The sequence below is a fragment of the Carettochelys insculpta genome, chromosome 4, assembly GCF_033958435.1.
Source record: "Carettochelys insculpta isolate YL-2023 chromosome 4, ASM3395843v1, whole genome shotgun sequence".
In the NCBI taxonomy this organism is placed as follows: Eukaryota; Metazoa; Chordata; order Testudines; family Carettochelyidae; genus Carettochelys; species Carettochelys insculpta.
Window position 1 is genome coordinate 45,526,333 of NC_134140.1, and position 22,646 is coordinate 45,548,978.

Genomic DNA, 22,646 nt, shown 5'->3' on the forward strand with positions numbered 1-22,646 from the left:
AACTTCGAAGTAGTGCACAGCATGTGTAGATGCAACATGCTACTTCGAAGTGGTGCCTGCTCTTTCAAAGTACCAGGCTAGTGTAACGCAACTATACTGTAGTTTCCTACCATATCACACCCACCAACACTGATATCATCCGAATAGCAAAGGAAAGAGAAAATAAAAGAGAAGCTTCTAATTACCCCACAATAGACTTTGCTCTAGGTAAAGGAGCCACTACTAACTTTTTTATTATTGAAGGAAATTTGGGACTTGTCTGCACGTTTAATTTACAAAAATTTACCTACACTGATGCATCTTTCCTACTGTGGATCCAACTATATTGACGGAAAGGTGTTTGGGACACAACAGAAAGCTAGGGATTTCTTCCTCATAGCCATATAAAGTTCTCTTTTCTAGCCCTGAAGATACTGAACTTTCAAACTATCACAGTTCAGAAGCAGTTTTGGAGAAAAGGGATTCCACATCTGGAGGAAGAAAGGAATATTTCTCTGGAAGGATGACACAAAAATGCTGTTTGAAGCAGTTTAGAATGAGAAAATGGATAAGTGGTAGGTATGTTAGAGGCATATGATGAAATGAAGAGGTATGCAACACATTTACCACACTCCTATACAATCTACCACATGGATATCAACCCCCCATACCATACATATTTTCATAACCTATATCCACCATCGTTCAAGGTTTTCTTCTTTTGTTCAAAGCAAGACGGTCCATATATTTCTAGAGTTTAAGGGAATCTACGTGTATTAAGCATTAAACGTGGGAGAAAAAATATATTTATTTTTAATTTTAGAGAAGCACGAATATTAAATTTTATTTTTTAAGGAAATAATGGTATCAAATACTTACAATATCTTCTATGATTTCTTTGACTGCTGCTACAGCCAAAATAAACAACAGAGGAACCAATGTCGTATAACGACCTGTTGGTGACACATCTGGAATTTGCTATTAGAAAAGGAAAAATGCATTTGATATCTGTAAGTCCAAGTGAAGTTTCATTCTAACAAACATAATATCACTTTATTCTTACTACCTAGCTTAAAATTGCTTATTATTTTCACTTATGGCTGTTCTCAAAGTTAGAAGCAACATTAATCTGAAAAAACGTTTCTATTTGGGCAACTGAATATAAGATGTAAGCACAGATATATAGGAATTTATAATGAGACATTTTCCAGATTTCTCTTCCATCTTCCCAATACAAGGGCTGATGCGAAATCTGATTTCAGCATCAAGCCTATGGAAGAACACTGAGTTTTCCAGTCTTAGTAAAATGCTTTTGTTTAATATAGGGGGATAGTTTAATACTTTTGTAACGTAGGCCTGACAGTTCTACGTGAGGGCTATCATGCAGATGCAGAAGACATGGAAAAGTATAGCACACGAGTGATTATATTTTAACAATGATTCCTCTGAATACTTCTCATGAGAGGAGTTATGCATATGCTTCAGTGTTTTCACAAACAGGGATCTAAAGTTCAACTGTTGCACAACCAGTAAAATCTATTCAATATGTTCTTTGGAGTTGTAAATTGGCCAAAGAAAGGCTGTGTTTTATAAAGCACTATAATGGCGGGGGGGGGAGTGTTTGTAAAAATCATGTATTAAAAACATCAGATTTTTTTCTTGTGTGTTCCTAGTTCTTTACATTCTTTATAGACTTAAATTGCAGCCGATGCTTTCTACTTCTTTCTTTTATTAGTGCTTCCTAATTAGCAGAATTTCAAATTCTACATAGAGGTTTCTCCTGCTAAGAAGTTTCACATCTAAAATGTTCATTTATACCACAAAAAGGCAAACCCTTGATTCTCATTAACACCTCTGACTGCAAGATCATAAAAACTGAAAAACCCACAAAACTGATAAGCAAATAGACTATGCTATACTGCATGTTGTATGCATGAATGTAGCTGGGTGATCTAATGTTTACAATGAACTATCAGGTGTTAACAGTAACTGCAGAGAGAGGAACTTAGTTCAAGGGCAAACACTGACAACTATTTAACAACAATTACTCATGATAGTGGCAAAAGGTGTGAGTGAATATAAATACCAGGTGACTAGTGTTCAGGTACACAATGCAGCCAATATCACTTTATCAGTATTTCTATCCACAGTTCAAACCTCAGTCATTCGATATGGCATATATATAACACATCACACCAACTATATCACCTGCCTTCACAACATCAACTTAATGAGTATGAAACATTTTTAAATCAGTGCAGTTGAAAAGAACTGTGTCCCTTTTAAAAAAATACTTCTGAATAAAACAGATTTTAGGTGTACGAAGCACATAGTCTCTCTCTAAGCCAGAGTTCAGTTAAGTACTGGAAAAGTTAAATTTTCCAATGCTGAACTTGGTATAGAAAGTGATACTAGTACTAGTTAACATCAATATCTTTGACTGGAATGGTGTCAGATCTTAAGCTAAGCTGTATCAAGGCTAATCATTTCCTGAAGATCCTTTCTATAAGAAGTGGTACTGGTGATTCAGGAAGGTTGTATGCTAATTGGCCAGCATTTGAGATGCAAGTGCAGTCTTTTGAAAGAGACTTCAGGGTAATGCCGTGTCCATCAGTGCCACTTTTTGTAAAAGATGAACCTTTACCCTGATCAAATACTGCTTGGTAAATGACAAATTTTAGTTTCTTTATCTGAACTATTATTTTTCATGATGGAGGACTTCTACAATGAGAACAGATCTGTTAGCTCCTGAGTTATTGAGGCCAGTGGAGAAAGCCATCTATAACAAACAAAAAATTTTCGATAACAAAAAGAGTTGCAAAGCTATATGTAAAAATAGCTCGCATTTTAGTGACATTTTACTCTTAATTAAAGCCATATTACATGATTTAATTACATGGACACAGCATTTTTATAAAACACTCAAATAGCTATAATAGTAATCTATGGAACGTATCGGTACTTAAGATTTTGAATTTCAGATTTTCTTTTAGCTGAGCTTACCTGAAGTAATGCAATAAAAAGAAAAAATGCATTGGCAGCTCTTCTGAACTGGGAATAAAGAAACCGTGGCAGGAATGTAATTATGTTGTATTTTGCCGTGCTAAAAAGGAGGACAAAAAACCATGTATAATTACTATAGTAACAGCAAGTTTTCCCACATGCACTTTCCTTATTATTCCTTGAAGTAAACACCATGATGGTATCTTACATTCCAGGTATTCCGAAGAACAATAAATGTGCTTCAAATGAAAATTGAAAGGGCATGTTACATAAACCAGAAAGTGCCCATATGAAGGACCACTTGGAGTTTTTTCTCATAACCAGGCAACTTTACTAGTGAGCTAGTAGACAGCACCATTTCAAAATTATCTACACACTTTCATACTATTGCAACAACTGTAGTGTTATTTTGCTAGCAGATAAATAATTTTGAATTGAAAATAGGTACTTTAAGAATACCACAAAAAGATACTGTGTGTGTATGAATTAAATATTGTCTCATCAGTTATTTCAATGCTGTTTCAATCTTAGCAGCAACTAAATGTTTCTTATAACCAAGCTAAAAGAAATAGTTGCAGCAGTTTGTATGTAGAGTTTCCTACAGGTCCTGGTTTGATATGTAGGATTACAACCACTTAACCACGAACTTTTAAAAAAATTCAAGAAAACAAAATGCAAACGCATCTTCATGTTAATGGGTACATTTATTTGTTTTTAAAATTCAAGATAAATAAGAGTCTTATGCTAGACAACTGCTCTACATCAAGACTGTACTATGCAGAATATTACAAACGCATTATATTCCAGAAGTAGGGTGACCATACCTCCCTATGCTGAGTATGGGATATCTGGTAAAATAACTCATGTGGAAGTGAGTTCAACGACCGTCAGTCAGAACCACTCAGTACAAACATTCAAATCAACATTGAACTGACTGAGCCACTGTTACAAAGAAATAACTGAATAGTTCGATATTTTCCATTTACTGTCTTACCTTTAAAGCTTTAGGTGTTCACATGGAGAGAGGTGACATACACACACACTCCCGTACACATCTCAAGGGAAGGCGTGGGTGTTGACTGACTGACTGACCCCCTCCCTTCCCTGCCTTTTAGTCTCTGCCCTTAATTCCTATCTGGAGCCCCAAGAAAAAACATGCCCCTTCTGGTAAATGCAGACACATCTTCTAGAGAAAATATATGTTTGGGGGTAGTGGAGTGGCTGGGGGCACACAGGGTCAGAGGCCCCCTCTCCCCAGATTTCTGCCAGGGGTCACACCAGAATGTGTCGAGCAGAAATTTTTTGGCAGTGTATGGGAGGAAAGGGATGGGAACTATTTCTAGTCCCAGAGGCGGAAAGGAAAGAAAAGGAATGACCTGGCCCATTGTTCTTGCAGAGCTTGTCTTGTCTCTTCCCCACTGCCCTATCCTGTGGCTGAAAACTGCTTGTCTCTGCCCTCCACAGGGTTGAACACCAGCTAACACCTCCTGGATGCTGCTGGCCACTGACATAACCTAGGAATCTACTGTTCAGGAAGGGATTACACCCTAAGAATGCATTGTGCTCCAGGGCCCAGGAAATCTGACTGCTTGGGCTTCCACAAATTCTGCCAGGGAAGTGACTCTGTAGAGGAGGGTGCTTAGGGGACAAGAGGAGTCCCATGCTCCCTGGAAGTAGGACCCAGAATGGTGGAAGGGTTAGAAGTGGGTGCTGTGCCTCTTTCCAGGGAGCTGCTGTGGAGTCTCTAGGATTGGCACGGCAGCGCTGTGTGAGGATTGGTGCACGCAGGGCTTGGCTTCTCCTGGCTAGTGCCCTAGGGTGGAGGGTCTTGGGCATACCTGGGGCACCGACCCAGGCATAGGCAGTAGGGGAAGAAAAGAATCTGCCAGCTAAGCTGTTTGTGACCTGAGCTCTCTGATGAGGGGCTGCTTCTCCACACAGCATTGGGAATGAGGCACACCTAACCAGAAGAAGATGTTGGAGGTGAATGGGTAAAGCAAGGAGATGACAGTGAGAAGGGGAACACATAAAGGGCTGATATGTGGGCAGCAGAGACAACACAACCAACCACTGCCTGCCCATGCTCAGGGGCCACCACCGATCACAACACACAGCAAATATCAGCCAGAAAGGAGTTAGGGGCCAAAGAATGAACTCAGAACATCCCGTACGGTATGGTTCACGGAGGAACCCAGTAACCCCCCACCCTGCAAAGACCAACCCTAGGGCACGGGGAGGAAAGGGCCCAGAGGAGGAAAGGGTGTGGTATCTCCCACCTGGTTGATTCAGCATGTTGCAGTTGGATTCCATGCTGAACACTAAGAGGCTTCTCCTCTGCCAGTAAGGCCCTAGGGTGGGCCCAAAGGGGTAAACAGTCACTGCTGTGACTGACTTGGCTGCTAGGCTGCACCGACTTGACTGCATAGGCAATTTGTTCTGACTCTGGGCACTTGAACTCACTGCCCTGTAGGTAACTGATTGTAGCCATGGGTCCACAGGATGCCAGAGGTGCGAGTGGAACCAAGGGGCACACAAGCCCAAGACAAACAGAGCAACAAATCATGTTACTGATCACATATTTTGGTATGGGTAAATTCTACTCCAGTTTAAAATGCTATTCCTCATGACATTACTGAATCTAGAGATTAGGTAATAAAATAGGTCACGTGCATACGAACATCCAAAAGTTATTTTATTACAATGCAGAATTCTAGTCTGTTTGAGAACCAAACAAGAGTTTTGAACCTCTGTGTACCCATCGCATTCTTTCTTAAGTATGCTATAATTCACAATAGTATGCAGAATACTTCTCTGCTTTTCTAAACATTTTCACTGCACTATAAACTTAAAGTGAAAGTTTGAGAAAATGATTTTGATTCTAAAACCAAAGTAGTTCTCCAGGTAGTTTCCAAATAATGTGCTGTACTCAGTTTTATCTCACTGCGTTCTTTGTATCCTTCCATTCTATCCTTCAAGCCTTTTCATACTACTTCATATAGGCTGAAATAAATCCTTTTGCAAGTATACGCACTCTTTCACATGTCTCCTGAAAAACCATTAGCCATTTAAAAACTTCAGGAATTAAGAGCATGTCTGAACTTCAGAGGTATGACTGTAGCAGGTGTTCACATAGCTGAACTAGCTGTTGTTTAACATGCTCAAGTAACAATAGCAATGAACTCCTGGAAGCAGAGGCTAGCCACTGGAGTACAGACCCAAGATCTGGGAAGGGTTTGCACAGCCCATGCTGCCACTGCTATTGTTACTTGAGCTAGCTACATTAAAGCTATCTCAAGTACTTCAACAGTGCTGCAGTCAGACCTGTAAATAAAATTCACTCACAATCAGAATTATTTGTAAAGTCTTGCAAATCCATGGATATTTGCTGTATATCTTCAGGTAGCCACATCCACAAATGTGGGTGCAGATATGAGGCTCATTTTTGCAGATACAAAATTCATACCTGCATCCACAGCTGTATCTAGAATCCTGCAAATCTAAAGATATCTGCTTTATATCTGTGGGTATCTACATCCATGGATGTGAATGCAGATATCTGCTCACCACTTTTGCAGATGTAGATGTGAATGAGATTATCAATTTTGTATTTGCACAGGGCTCTACTTGTCCGTTTTAATCTTTGTCCTCTCTATCATTTCCCATATATGTTGCATTCATTTTCTGTTTTAACTTGTTAACTGGACAGGAATAATTTCTTAGCCTTTATAAAAGAACATGAAAAATTATGGTACTATATACATATTTCAATATTTATTAACACTAACACATTACAGAAACTTAATACCTGACATGATTATTGCAGAATTTGGTCAACTGAGGTTGGTTGATGAATACTGTTCTCACTTCCTCTTGATCAGCAAGTGAAGTTTTCTCTGAAACATCATCTGTCTTCTCATAGCCTTTAAAATACAAAGTTTTAATCATTTTGTCAGTTGAGTATGTACTTATTATTAAATGAAAATGCATTTATTTATGCAAAATGATGTTATGAAACTAAAAGTATACCCCATAGCTCCCTTTGGGCTTCTAGCTTAACATTCACTCACTTATAAAGTCATACCTCCTTAAGATATCCCAGATAAAATCTATGCTAAATTTGAGATTATGCTGAAATCACCTATTAGAACTTAGGGTAAAATATATTATCCCAAAATCAAGCATGGTAAATAATAAACATTCAGAATGATTAAACTTGTGCATTTAAAAAAGTAATTTAATCCACACATCAATTTCAAAGTTCTTCTTCCTTGCAATATTAATATTTAGTGACAATGTAAAGGTAAAATTGAACAACACTTTGGAGGATTGTAATTGCATCTTTTTTATACATACTAGTTTCTCATCCTTTGCCTATGTTCATTGGCTATATTTGCTTGATTTACAGACTGTAAATTCTTTGGTGAAAAACTTGGTAGCATTCTGAAAAAACTGTAGCATTACAAAGTTACAGAACATATATAAAATCATATTATTGTATTAATCACAGTATGCCAGAGAAGAAATATTTTGGTTAATCTTTGCTAAACAGGTCTTTATAGAGTTGATGACGAAATTAGCCAAACAGAAAAAATAATCCAGTAGGATAGCAAGTCCCTCAGTTGAACAGAATGATGGAATTGTCTTGTTTACTGGTAAATTTGCCATTATTTTTATTTACAATTTAAAAAAAAACCTTAGAACACTTATCACATTGATCACACTCTGCACCCTACAAAAGCTTTCGGGTGAGCTTTTTAAGTCAGTTTTCTGCTTTATTGTACCCTGCCCAATCTGCTTCATCAGAAGAACAAAAAAGTTAATAGTACAGTGATCCTCCTCTAAACAAACTAATTTATAATTTAGTGTTTATATATCAGTGTAGTTAAACTTGATTGGCAGTTGAACTCTGGCAGTCTACATCTCTCTCTCAGTACCCAAAAGAGATGAGTAGATCAGAACAAATCAGCCACAAAACATGTTTTCCGGTTCCAGGGCACAAGAGATTTTTGGTTAAAGAAAAAACATGCAAAAACTCTGGCAATACAGCTGATGTAAAGATCTGTTACTCTAATGAAAGCTGTATTTTATCTATGTATAGTCCGTAAACCTACTGATTGCAATTAATTTATTCACTGAACAGCAATAATTAAGCAGTAAGTCACAAAGTGAGCATTGTAAGACACGAATAAATTAGCAAAGCATCAGGTAACAATGATAATCCATCATAATGTAGCTCTATTATACTTTACTAGAATTATAAAATGGCCTTACAAATACTACTAGCTATGTATTAGAGGTATATTATAACCCTTTTTCAATTTCAAATACATTAATACAGACCAATGAGCTTCTTGCCCTAAAAATAACATACAATATAGAGAACTTCAATATTTTGGCACGTAGTTCAAGCATTTAGTGTTAAAACATTGAAGTTCTGCCCAGTATCTCTGAGGAATCCTGCAGCTGAATTTTCCACAGCACACAATGGACACAGGACAATAATAATAAAAGCAAATTATGAAATCTAAATTAGATTTTATTCTGAAAAATGACTAAAAGTTATTGTGAAATTTCCAGTTACATGTCCCTTGAAAATTTCCATATTCACTTGCCAAGTTTGTAAGTTAAAAGGTTTTTTTCTGACTCCCAGGAATACAAAATTAAACTCTAACAGAGAGGTAGCTGTGTTAGCCTGTATTCTAACAAAATAAACCAGCAGTCATATAGCACTTGAAAGACTAACAAAATAATTTATTAGGCGATGAGCTTTCATGGGGGCAGACCCACTTCTGCAGATCTGGAGATAGAACATTTCCAGTACAGCACTGACAGTTTTATAATACAGAGATCCAGAAGAAGTAAATAAATAAATTAGAAATATCAAAGGTAGAGAAACTGCCTTCCTAATGCCTGAGGTAACTGCTATCTCTATTAAGGTCAAGATTCAATGTATCAAATTTGAGCATGAACTCCATTTCACTCCCTTTGTAATTTGCTATTAAACTCTCTTCGTTGCAGGACACATATGCTCAGTTCTTTAACTGAATGCCCATTACGCTGAAGTGCTCACTGTCAGGTTTCGTGTATTCAGATTCCTAATGTCTGTCTATTCACATTCATTCTTTGAAAAAGTGATTTTTCCAGTTTGTCCGATATACATAGCAGACAGACACTATTGGCAGATGATGGCATGTATAACATTGGTTGAGGTACAGGAGAATGAGCCTCTGACCTTGAAATTAGCATGGTTAGGTCCAGTGTTGGTATCTCCACTATAAATATGTGGACAAAGTTGACACTGGGGTTTCTTGCAAGGAAAAGTGTGAAGAAAAATTTTCTTTTATTAGTTTTGAACCTGCTACCCATTAATTTCATTTGGTGTCCTCTAGTTCTTATATTATGGGAACAAGTAAATAACTGTTCTGCATTCACTTTCTCCACACCATTCATGATTTTATATACCTCTATCATATCACCCCTCAGTCTCCTCTTTTCTAGACTGAAAAGTCCCAGTTTCTCTAGCCTCTCCTCATATGGGACCCGTTCCAAAGCCTTAATCATTTTAGTTGCCCTTTTCTGAACCTTTTCTAATGCCAATATATCTTTTCTGAGGTGAGGAGACCACATCTGCATGCAGTACTCAAGATGTGGGTGTACCATAATTTTATAAAGGGGACGTAAGATATTTTTCATCTTATTTTCTATCCCTTTTTTAATTATTCCTAACATCCTATTTGCTTTACTGAGTGCCGCTGCACACTGTGTGGATGTTTTCAGAGAACTATCCACTATAATTCCAAGATCCTTTCCTGATCTGTTGTAGCTAGATTTGCCCCCATCATATTGTATGTATAATTGGGGTTATTTTTCCCAATGTGCATTACCTTACACTTACCCACATTAAATATCATTTGCCATTTTGCTGCCCAATCACTCAGTTTGCTGAGATCTTTTTGAAGTTCTTCACAGTCTGCTTTGGTTTTGACTATCCTGAACAGTTTAGTGTCACCTGCAAACTTTGCCACCTCACTGCTTACCCCTTTCTCTAGATCATTGATGAATAAGTTGAACAAGATTGGTTCCAGGACTGACCCTTGGGGAACGCCACTAGTTATCTCCTTCCATTGTGAAAATTTACCATTTATTCCTACCCTTGGTTTCCTGTCTTTTAACCAGTTCCCAGTTCATGAAAGGATCTTTCCTCCTATCCCATGACCACCTAATTTACATAAGAGCCTTTGGTGAGGGACCGTGTCAAAGGCTTTCTGGAAATCTAAGTATATTATGTTTACTGGATCCCCCCTGTCTGCATGCTTGTTAACCCCTTCAAAAGAACTCTAACAGATTAGTAAGACACGACTTCCCTTTACAGAAACCATGTTGACTTTTGCTCAACAAATCATGTTCCTCTACATGTCTGACAATTTTATTCTTTACCATTGTTTCTACTACTTTGCCCGGCATGGACATTAGACTTACCGGTTTATAATTGCTAGAGTCTCCTTTAGAGCCCTTTTTAAATATTGGTGTTATATTAGCCGTCTTCCAACCATTGGGTACCGAAGCTGATTTAAAGGATAGGTTACAAACCACCGTTAATAGTTCTGCAATTTCACATTTGAGCTCTTTCAGAACCCTTGGGTGAATACCATCCAGTCCCGGAGACTTGTGACTGTTTAGCTTATCAATTAGTTCCAAAACCTCCTCTAATGACACTTCAATCTGGGACAGTTCCTCAGATTTGTCACCTATAAAGGACGGCTCAGATTTGGGAATCTCTCTAACATCCTCAGCCATGAAGACTGAAGCAAAGAAATCATTTAGTTTTTCCGCAATGGCATTATCTTCCTTGATTGCTCCTTTTATGTCTCTATCCTCCAGGGGCCCCACTGCTTTTTTAGCAGGCTTCCTGCTTCTAGTGTACTTAAAAAACATTTTACTATTGTTTTTTGAATTTATGGCTAACTGTTCCTCAAAAATCTTTTTTGGCTTTTCTTATTGCATTTTTACATTTAATTTGGCAGTGTTTATGTTCCTTTCTATTTTGATCACTTGGATTTGACTTCTACTTTTTAACAGATGCCTTTTTCTCTCTCTCATTGCCTCTTTTACATGGTTGTTAAGCCATGGTTCTCTTTTTTAGGTCACTTACTGTGTTTTTTAATTTGGGATATACATTTAAGTTGGGCCTCTAATACAGTATCTTTGAAAGTTTCCATGCAGCTTGCAGGGGTTTTTCTCCAGTTACTCTACCTTTTAATTTCTGCTTAACTAACCTCCTCATTTTTGTGTAATTCCCCTTTTTGAAATTAAATACCAGAGTGTTGGACTGTTGCGCTGTTCTTCCCAACACAGGAATATTAAATGTTATTATGTTATGGTCACTATTTCCAAGCGGTCCTGTAATAGTTACCTCATGGACCAGATCCTGTGTTCCACTCAGTACTAAATCAAGAATTGCCTCTCCCCTTGTGGGTTCCTGTACCAGCTGCTCCAAGAAGCAGTCATTTAAGGCATCAAGAAATTTTCTCTTTGAATCCCTTCCTGAGGCGACATGTACCCAGTCAATATGGGGATAATTGAAATCCCCCATTATTAGTGAGTTTTTTATTTTGATAGCCTCTCTAATCTCCCTTAGCATGCCAGCATCACTATCACTGTCCTGGTCAGGTGGTCGATAATATATCTCATTCTGTCCTTCCGATATATTTTATATCCTGGTATGATAGTGTCCCACTGATTGTCTTTATTCCACCAGGTTTCCATGATGCCAGTCTCCTCCGTTGATATAAGGTACTCTAATTCACCCATCTTATTAGACAGACTGCTAGCATTTGTGTAAAAGCACTTCAAAAAACTACCACTATTCACATGCCTGCCCTTCCCTGACATATTGGATTCTTTTATATGTGATTTTTTCTCAGCTGATCTGGACCATACCCTATCATCTCCCTTCTTCTCTTTCTGACTGAATTCTACAGAATCTCTGCCAATGGAGTCTCGCCTAAGAGAAGTCTCCGTCCGATTCACGTGCTTCTCCGCACCAATCAGCTTTCCCCCCATCTCTTAGTTTAAACACTGCTCTACGACCTTTTTAATGTTTAATGCCAGCAGCCTGGATCCACATTGGTTTAGGTGGAGCCCATCCTTCCTGTATAGGCTCCCCCTACCCCAAAAGTGTCCCCAGTTCCTAATAAATCTAAACCCTTCTTCCCTACACCATCGTCTCATCCACGCATTGAGACTCTGAAGTTCTGCCTGCCTACCTGGCCCTGCACGTGGAACTGGCAGCATTTCTGAGAATGCCACCATAGAGGTCCTGGATCTCAGTCTCCTTCCTAGCAACCTAAATTTGGCCTCCGGGACATCTCTCCTACCCTTCCCTATGTCATTGGTACCTAAATGTACCACAACCACCGGCTCCTCCCCACTACTGCATATAAGTCTGTCTAGATGCCTTGAAAGATCCACAACCTTCACACCAGGCAGGCAAGTCACCATACGGTTCTCCGGTTCATCACCAACCCAACTATCTATATTTCTAATGATCGAATCACCCATGATTAACACCTGCCTCTTCCTAACAACTGGTGTTCCCTCCCCCGGAGAGGTATCCTCAGCGCAAGAGGATACCATAGCACCCTTTGGAAGGAGGCTCCCAACTATGGGATGGTTTCCCTCTGCCCCCATTGACTGCTCTCCTTCCCTGAGCTGTTCATCCTCCTTAGCAGCATCGGGGCTGTCAGATTGGAGGTGGGACAGCCCTACTACATCCCAGAAAGCCTCATCAACATAGCTCTCTGCCAATCCTATCAAAGAAAGCTACCAGATTGGTTTGGCATGATTTGTTCTTTACAAATCCATGCTAGCTATGACCTTATTTTCTTCCAGATGTTTGCAGATAAATTCCTTAATTAGTTGCTCCATTATCTTTCCTGGCACAGAAGTTAAACTGACCGATGTGGAATTTCCTGGGTTGCTCTTATTCCCCTTTTTATAGATGAGCACTATATTTGCCTTTTTCAGCTACATCTACACAAGAGGGGCTTTCCCAACAAAAGCCTGAGGATTTTCCAACAAAACTGGCCTTTTGTTGGAAAAACCCTCAAAGTGCCTACACACAAAACACACTTTGTTTACAGACAATTGAAAAAACCTGGCACATCTACCGGCAAGATTGTGCCTTGCCGTGTTGAGGTGTAACACCTTTGTAGACAGTTTTCTGTCAACAAAACAGTGAGGTAGGGGCCCTTTTGTCACCAGACAGGGCTTCCAGTTTGCTGAGCTTCCAGTTGGGAGAGCAATACAGTTTAACTGTTCTCTGTTGTCAGAGTGGATTGCTTTTTTGATCTGCTTTTGTGCATGGACGTGATCCTTCAACACAAGATTTGCTGAAAGATCTCTTCTGGCAGTAACTTCTGTCAGATGCTTGGAGATACACATCCACAGAGCTGAAAAGAACTTTGGGAGGTCAGAGTCCAGTCCCCTGCCCTCTTGGCAGTTCCAAGCACTGATAGATTTTTTTTTTAAATCTATTTGCCCTGGACCCCTAAATGGACTCCTCAAGGATTGAGCCCACAACCCTGGATTTAGCAGGCCAGTGCTTAAACCACTGACCTATCCCTCCCCTTCTCATGCTAACATAGCCTTCCAGTCTTCTGGAATCTCCCCAGACTTCCATGACTTTTCAAAGATGATGGCTAAAGGCTCAGATACCTCCTCTATGAGCTTTTTGAGCATTCTAGAATGTATTTCATCAGACCCTGGTACCTTGCAGACATCTAACTTCTCTACGTGATTTTTAACTTTTTTTTTCTTTTCATTTGCGCTTCTAAAGCTACCCCCTTCTCACTATCATTCACTATGTTAGGCATTCCTCCATCTGACTTTTTGGTGAAGACAAACAAAGAAGTCATTAAGCACCTTTGCCATTTGAGGCATTAAGGGACTTAGAAGGGGCATGGACACTTTGAAGTACCCACAGATGACCCACAGCTACATGCAAACTGGCACTTCGAAGTTTCACACTTTGAAGTCACTGCGGGGGAAATTTAGCCTAATGAAGTGCTGCATATGCATCATATCACTTCATTAATAATCTCCTGACACCCTAATTACCATGCCCCCTTTGAAGTTGGGAGCTAGTCTAGACACAGCCTGTATGTCTCTAAGCAGGTTGAGCTCATTTTGTGCTTCTGCCTATCTAACCTTGCCCCTGCATCTCTGTATTGTTTGCTTATCTGAATCCTTTGTAATTTTTCCTAGTTTCCACTTTTTATATGACTCCTTTTCAACTTTGAGATCATGCGAGATATCTCCCTGTTAAACCAAGGTAGTCTTTTGCCATACTTTCTACCTTTCCTATGTTATGGAATAGCTTGCCTCCGAGGCCTTAAAAATGTCCCTTTGAAAAATTGCCAACTCTCTTCAGTTGTTTTACCTCTTAGTCTTGCTTCTCATGAGACCTTACCCCCTAGCTCTGAGTTTACCAAGATCTGCCTTCTGAAATGCCACGTCTCTAGTTTGCTGTTCTCCCTTCTACTGTTCATTAGAATCATGAACTCCATGATTTCATGGTCACTTTTTCCCAGGCTGCTTTCTACTTTCAAATGCTCATCCAGTTCCTCCTATCTGTTAAAATCTAGAACAGCTTCTCCCTTAGTAGCTTTTTCCACCTTCTGAAATAAATTGTCTTCTGTGAAGTCCAAGAACTTATTGGGTAGTCTGTGCCTTGTTGTATTAACTATCCAGACATGTCAGGAAACTGAAGTCCCCCATTACCACCAAAGCCTGCAGTTTGGAGTTGCTTAGAAAAAGCCTCATCTACCTCTTCCACTCAGGTAGGTAGTCTGTAGTAGGCTCCTCGAATGACATCACCCTTGTTTTTTTACCCATTTTAACCTAACCCAAAGACATTCAATTCGTTCATCTCCAATGCCCATCTCGAACTCAGTCCAAGTGTGTACACTTTTTCTATATATGGCAACACCTCCTCCATCCCACCTATCCTTCCTGAGTAAGCTGTACTCTTCTTTACCAATATTCCAATTGTGTGTATTACCCTACCAAGTCTCTGTGATAAACACAACTACGACATAGTTGTGTTTATTTATTAGGACTTAGAGTTCTTCCTGCTGATTACCTGTACCTCTTGCATTTGTACATAGCTATCTAAGATACTGATTTGATTTTGCCTCCCAGTTCTGCCTAGTCCCTCTTTTTTCTCTGCCATTATAGCTCTTGTTCCCTCCCATTTCTGGCCCAACTCCAAGGTCTCCAAGTTTTTCACTTACCTATGGGCTTTGGTCACCTGCCCCTTTTGAACCTATTTTAAAGCCCTCCTCACTAGGTTAGACAGTTTGAATCCACATATGGTCCTCCCATTCTTCAAAAGGTGAACCCCATCCCTGCTTAGCAGTCCTTCTTGGAAAGGCATCCCATGGTTGAGGAAGCCAAAGCCCTCTTGGCAACACCATCTTTGCAGCTAGGCATTCATCTCCAAGATGCACCTGTCTCTGCATATGTAGCACTTCATTAAGCTAATCTCCCCCGTAGCAACTCTGAAGTGCCAGCTCGCATATAGCCGTGGCTAACCCACCGGTATTTCAAAGTGCCTGGGCAACTCTGAAGTACCAGCAGGTCAGCTGCGGCTACACGCAAGCTGGCACTTCAAAGTTTAACACTTTGAAGTTGCCGCGGGGGAGAATTAGCTTAATGAAGTGCTGCATGTGCAGCTCAGAACTTTGTTAACAATCTCCCGACACCTTACTTACCATGCTCCCTTCGAAGTAGGGAGCTAGTGTAGACAAACCCTTGGTGGTCTGGATTTGGCTCTTGTTCTGCCTATAACTAGCTCTCCCTTAGAGCATCATGCAGGTGTAGATAGATGAGCAGATAAGCAGTGCTTTTTTGTGCTGGTACTGAATACCTCAGACGCCATAGCTGCAAGATTGGCTGGGATGGCAGAGGGGGAGCTCACCGAGTACCATTCCCTGCCCCCCCCTTTTTTTTTTAAAACCAAAAAAAAGCACTGCAGATAAACTATGTTATATTCAATGTCGGCCTGTTTGTTTCCTGCACATTATATTCATTACCAATAATTTTATTTCTTACCTAGTTATTTTCAAATGAGACTTGCAAACTAGTTTTCAAGGTGATTTAATGATAAACACAGGTTACAAAGTAAGCAACAAACTGATTTTAAGCTATAGGGGCCCTAAATAATGTTAGATACTAGCCAAAACTTAAATGAAAGAAAAAATGATTGGTAACTGTAAAAAAATACACCAATTTTCTTCAAACTTCACACAAGAGTTCTCCTTTGCCTTCATAGGAAATCTAGCAGTTATCAGGCAAATTATAGCCATAATTATAAGAGCATAAAATAGAATTTGTAATCCAACCTAATTGTAGCCTTAACTTTGGAGGCATGATTCCATAGCAATATCTACAAATTTCAGTATTTGTGGTAAATTATGATATAGCCCATAACCAACAGGTTCAACCTCCATGGTCTAGTTTTCTATAGTCCAGCACCATCTCTGGTTCAGCATCCTCATGGGTGTTCCTGAGCTCGAGCAGGCATGGGGAAAACCTGGGCCGTCAGCACAGCAGCTCTTCCACCACTCTCCCAGAGCTTCAGGAATGCTGCAAGCTCCAGGAGGAAGGGAAAGAAGCAGAGACAAGATGCTTGGGGAAGAGGCAGAGTGGCTTCAGAGCCCTTCAGCCAGGGGCCACCAGTTCCACAATGCAGTCAGTGGCAGGGGCCAGAAGTGCAGTCTGGCTGCCACAAGCCTTGGGGTGCTCCCACAGGGCTGCACTCCCAGGAATCTTCATCTACTGTGCCTCTTCCCTTGAGCACTCCTACCCTAGTCCTTACTTGAGTAATGCCAGCCTCTCTGCTGCCACTGGAGTGGAGCCCAGCAGCAGCAAGGGCCAACATTGACCTCCCATGGTCCAGCAGATTCCCTGGTTTGGGACTAGTTGGGTCCCCAGGGTGTCAGACCAGGAAGGTACCTCCACAATACAATCAGGTATCTGCTGCAGCATAAGCTAATCAGAAAGGGGCTGCAAAGAAGTTTCTGCTCCTGTTTCAGTTCTGCATTAATGGATTTCAATATTTGTGGTAATGATAAATGTTAACCTTGCTTATGGGCAGTATCATAAGCAACAGGTTCAGCATCTATGGTCTGGACTTCTATAGGCCAGCACCATCTCCAGCTGTCATTGGGAAACTAGAGAAAGTTACACTTTTCTTCAGTCATCTGTCAGTATCTGGTGCAGAGGCAGGATATCTAAATATTGACAATGGCTTTGCTCCAGCACTACAAATCTGATGCTCTTAACATTCATAGGCCCAGGTCCTTCAATGAGCTATGTATAGGTGGACCTTAAAAGTGCCTGATAAGTTCAGAATCTCTAAGGACACAGGATGCATCAATGATTGGCCAACTCCAGAAAGACTAGATTTTCATAAGACAATAGCCCCCCAAAGGGAAAAAGGCTCCCAGGATGCTAGAACTGTGACCTTGCCTTGTATGGCCAACCTCCCCTGCCACACGCACCCACTCCACTACAAAGATCATAGAAAGAATTAAGTCACAGAAGCGAAACAAATGTAAAAGTGAAACAATTTGCCCACAACTACTCCGTAAAGAAACATTAAACAAATATGCAGTTGAAAGTGAAGAGTTTATTGTTCTTGGAAGAACTGGTTGATAAACAGTAGATTAAAAAACCAAAACCAGAAGTTTGTGACCCATCACCTCATACTCTCTCTCCCCTGCAAAAAGAAACAATGCCAACTGCTTATTAAAGTTTGAGTTACCATGATTAAATAGATGTCTATCTAATATTAAGGCAAGCTGCTTCCTATTTCATCTGAACATAAAGTATTAGAAAAGAAATTCAACACTGTATGAAAGCTTAGATGAATGGAAAGCTCTTTTCCTTTTTTGCATTTAGCCAAGACTACACTACAGCCTATGACAGCATAAATGTATGTCACTGAAGAGTGTGAAAATACCAACCCCTCTGAGTGACAGAAGTTACACTGACAAGTGCTCCTGTGTACAGTGCTTCTCCCACCAACTTAGCCTCTGATATGCACAGATGTGGCTTTATTATGCCAAGGGAAGAGCTCCCTACCATCAGCACAGAACATATTCACCAGACACACTCCAGCAGCATAGTTGCATCAGTACAGCTGAAGCAACGTAATGGGTAGACATGCCTTAAGTAACAAAATATTCTGAAGATCAGTTTAGCAGTAATGCTAACCTCTCACTGCTATCAAGAGGGGAGAATATTGTAATTTTCACACTCAGTGTAGTGCCTGCTAGTCTGAGGGGAGAGAGGAATTTCTGTAAGAAGCATCACTTTTGTTCTCTAGATTAGCAATAATATGGCCATAACAAAAATTTGAGCAGAGATCAATGATGCATTTTTAACAAAGATTTCTTTCTATGCCCATCCTTATGTGTCACAGCTGAAAGAAAATGCTCTTGCCACAAAGAAATGCAGGCATGTGCAATGAAAAAAAATACGACAGGGTGGGAAATTCCAAGGCATAGTTGTATTCTGAAAATTGATTATGCAACTATGGCACCTTTTTACTTAAAATTAATCTTCCCTGTATAGTCCAAATAATAATTACTTCTTCTGACACACATTTTACTACAATTCAGACTACTGCAAATACACTAACTTAAGGGAGAATGAGCTGGATACAATTGAAATAAAACTATTTACCAAAATGCAGTTTGTTTCCAAAGCATAGAACAAAAAGAACCTTGTGAGTTTGCAGAGATGGAACTTGAATAAGAAAAACAAAACATTTTTTATTTACAAACTGAACAGCAAATCTGGGAATTGTTGATAGACTAAAAGGGAACAACATATTCCTTTCAGGGTCACTTTAAGAAATGACAGTGGATTCAGGATTTAGTTCAATCTACTCAGAATTTCAGAATTACAGTAGACAAAAAAATGTAAGAGGATGGGAAAAAAAGACAAAGGAAAACTAGGAAGAGGCAGAAGGGGCAACTCTACCCCACTATCACATCTTGGGACTCCCTAGAGAGATTTGGCCCAGTTTTAAGTATTCAGCTTTGGAAACCAAGCACCACTGGGGCTGGGGGAGGAGGAGTAAAAGTGGAGGTGCTTCTCTCTTAGAAAAAGGTGCACACTTTTAGTCTTGCTACAGAATAAGTGCTAAATTAAAACATTAAAGTTAGCATGGTTTAGAAAATAACATTTCCAGCTTATAGTTCATAGTCAATAGGGAAAAGGAACCAATCAGCCCACAAATGGAGGCCATGAGAATAGTATTGTTACTTGTTGCATGGGCATGACATTGTCTTAAAAGAAACAAGCTCAAACCTTCTCAGTGTTCTACTGATAAGTAAGGAGGTGGGGAAGAAGATTAAGAAAGAAAAGACCTTGTGGAAAAAGGCAGCTGTGAATCTTTCCTAGATTAAGTCAGGAAATAAGGATGTATTGTCTAGAACTGTTTTTAGCTGAACTCAGTAATTGGCAGTGACATCACTTGTTTGTGAAAGGGTACAAACAGTAAACTCTTAAAGGGGTTTACTGCTAATACTGCCTGACCACTGGAGCAGACCAATATGAGGCTAAGCACCTCTTGGTTTAGCCTATTTGTAAGTAGGCTGTTTACATGCTTATGAATATTATTACATTGGTTGTAATAACTATTTATTGTTAAGCTGTTAGATGTATTTAGAGCGCCTGCATAAGGTACCTGCTGGCCTTTGGATTAAACATTATTGATTTATTTAAATAGTATTTGGTAGTTTCTCATAATTATTAATTTCAAATAGCCATCATTTGCTTTTAAGGAGGGAACAGCAGCATTCATCCCTCCAATTTTGCCTTTTTACATAAGGGCTCTCAGAAGGCTACCACAGTGTCACAGCACAGAGAATGAATAATACTGGTGCCAGAGGGAGAGTTAATATCTCATGCTAGGATAGGTGGGAAGTGTTGCTTATAAATGCAGATGGATTCTATCATGATGTAAAATGCCTGCTTGTAAAAACTATTCAAAACTTAAGTCTGATACGAATTCTAATTTGATTCGGCCCTAGTCACACTGGCCAAACACAGCATATTTGAAAATGAGTTAGCTCCAACAATATTTAAAGATGAGTGCAGATGGCTCTACAATTAGTTTCACTATCACTCATACAAGAGAATGGAAAGATTCTAAGCCTAGTCAATTTCACTTCCTATTGTGGGCAAAACAGCCACCTAAACATTTCTACAAAGAAGCGTTCAATTTTTCTTGGGGAAAAAAAAAGTACACAAAACATGTTTTTCCTGCATTTTTTACCTGTAATTAGCCCTCAATGAAAATTAAAACATCTAATAAAAATAGATATAATTAAAGTACTAAAACGTTATGTGGGGCTAAAATGCACCACTGAACTCACCTCATAGCTTGTGCCACCATGGAAGTAACCCAGGAAGCAGTTGTGCCTCAGTATATCACAATTCTTCCTCTCTTTCCCCTTTGCTCTGGTTGGGAGTAAGTTACTTCACACCTTTTCAGGTCTCACCTTATTCCCTACTCTCTTTATGTGCCTAGCCAGGTATACCAGAGCACGTACCTCCTGTCTTACTAGAAACCGCAGGGAGAGAATTAACAGGACAATAGACCCTGTTCTATTCTACTCCATTGATCATTCCTCAATCCAGCCCTCTACTGTGCTAGGAATCTGAGCAGACTTTACTCAGATATGCATGGAAATAAGGGCAAGAGATAATCCAACTCATAACATGCCAAAGTTTGATTCAAATGCAAAATCCTATAACCCAGTCAAAGAAATTAAATGCAAACCTACAATAATAAAATGCTACTACAGCTCAAAGTTATAACTGTCACGACAGTCATAATTCATTCTCACTGCCCAGAAACACATGAAATCTTACACTATATATGAACACTAAACACTTGCATCAAAAATCAGTTACTGTTGTAATCATAATTTTGATGTGTGTGCAAAGCTTCAAATATTGCATTAACAGAATTTTAACATATAGTCTAATAAAACTGCACATCCTTCTTGTTATACTTTGCTTTTATCAATCTGTTTCATTATATTTTAAACCTAATGACTAATTAATTCTAACAACAAAATGCTCAACACAGTTTTCAATGATCAGACAAATTGTAGCAGAAATGTCACTCATATAATCTTATGCACTAAGAACTACTGTATGCTTTGTTCCGTATACAAAATAACACCATGCTGCCAATCCCTTTAAAAAAAAAAAAAAAAAAAAAAAAAAAAGAAGTCAAGGTAACCAGACAATTCTTCAGCAGGGTAACACCAGTCCCATTCATCTCCTGTTGCTTGGTGCTGAGATGGAGAGACAGCACACTCAGAGCAAACAAGAAAAGTCTTTACCAAAAAGTTCATACTTCAAAGAAGGAAAATCTTGCAGTGAAGTGCCACAATTCAGCCAGGCACCAAGCCTAAGACCGAAACAATGCTGGCCACCTGAAGTGACTGCTACTGTCCACCTACAGGTCTGCCGGGGCTGAACAGCCATGAGAACACTTCCCCCAACCCCCCCAAAAAATTACCCAGAACACGCACCACAAACCCCCGTTGAGCGAAGAAACGGCATTCAGGCCGGAGTGAGGGAGGAAGGAGGCGGGGCGGGGGGGGGCTCTGACAGCTGGCCCAGGGCTGTCCCCCTGCCGGGCGGGTGGCCGAGGGGGGGGCAGGTGGTGTGCGGGTAGGAGAGTAGCCGGAGACAGCGCAGTGAGGAGGGGCGCACGGACCGGGAAAACGAGCCGAGCCGCAGGCAGGTGACAAACGACAGCAGCGCCCAGGCGGCTGGGCCAAGACTCCAGACCCAGCGGGGACGAGCGTCGCTGGGCAAGCGAGGGCACAGGGCTCCGCGCCAACCGCAGCGCCTTCGATCCCCCGGCGCAGGGCACAGAGCGCAGCCGGGCGCAGCGGTTCTCCGCCATCCCCTCCCCCGCCGCGGCAGATCCGACACGGGGGAGACAACGAGGCAACTCAGGGGGCGCCCCGCCGGCCCGCGCCGCACTCACCCTCCGCTCGGGAGCGGATCTCGGACACGGTTTTCTGCGCCGCAGGCATCGTCGCAGGCTCGGACAGCGCGAAGCTGTCGCCGGCGCCCGGGCTAGGCCCCCGATGCCGCGCGGCTGTGCGCGGGAGCCCCGCGCGAGCGGGGCCTGGCGGGGGCGACCGTTGGGCTGTGGCTGGCGCGCCCCGAAAACCTACAGCTCGGGAGCCTGCAGCTGCCTGCAACTGACAGCCGCGGCGCCAGCGCCGCTCGCTGCCCCCGCCCCCTGGACCGTACCAACTACCCCCCCCCGCCAGGCCTCGCGCGCCAGGGGCCCACCGCAGGCGCCCTCTCTGGGGCGGAGCCGGCTCCGAACCCCCATAGTGCAACTCTAGCGACGCGGCCGGCAGGGGCCAGGAGCACGGGCGGGCCGCTCCGGCTCCCCCTGCGGTGGCAGAAGTGGAACGTGCCGCGCCTTGGGCTTCTGCCTGACACGTGTGGCGAGAGGGGCTGCGGTCCCCGGCCCAGGGAAGACGGAAATTCGCCCCCGGGCCGCAGTGTCACGGCGGGGAGCGGGAGCCCGAGCGCGTCCCTTCCTCGCCGGG

At 41.2% G+C, this 22,646-nt stretch overlaps 1 protein-coding gene across 7 annotated transcripts in view; it reads right to left on the reverse strand.

Moving 5' to 3' along the window:
* ATP8A1 (ATPase phospholipid transporting 8A1) overlaps positions 1-22,270 on the reverse strand; it is a 186,859-nt gene extending 164,589 nt beyond the window's left edge. For all 7 annotated transcript variants that reach the window (XM_074992696.1, XM_074992695.1, XM_074992691.1 and 4 more), the window contains exons 1-4: positions 22,067-22,270; positions 6,788-6,902; positions 2,983-3,082; positions 859-957 (exon numbers count right to left, since the gene is read on the reverse strand). In XM_074992696.1, the coding sequence (XP_074848797.1) occupies positions 859-957; positions 2,983-3,082; positions 6,788-6,902; positions 22,067-22,115 (363 nt within the window). In that variant the 5' untranslated portion in view covers positions 22,116-22,270. The remainder of the gene's footprint in view (positions 1-858; positions 958-2,982; positions 3,083-6,787; positions 6,903-22,066) is intronic.
* Between the last annotated feature and the right edge of the window lie 376 nt (positions 22,271-22,646).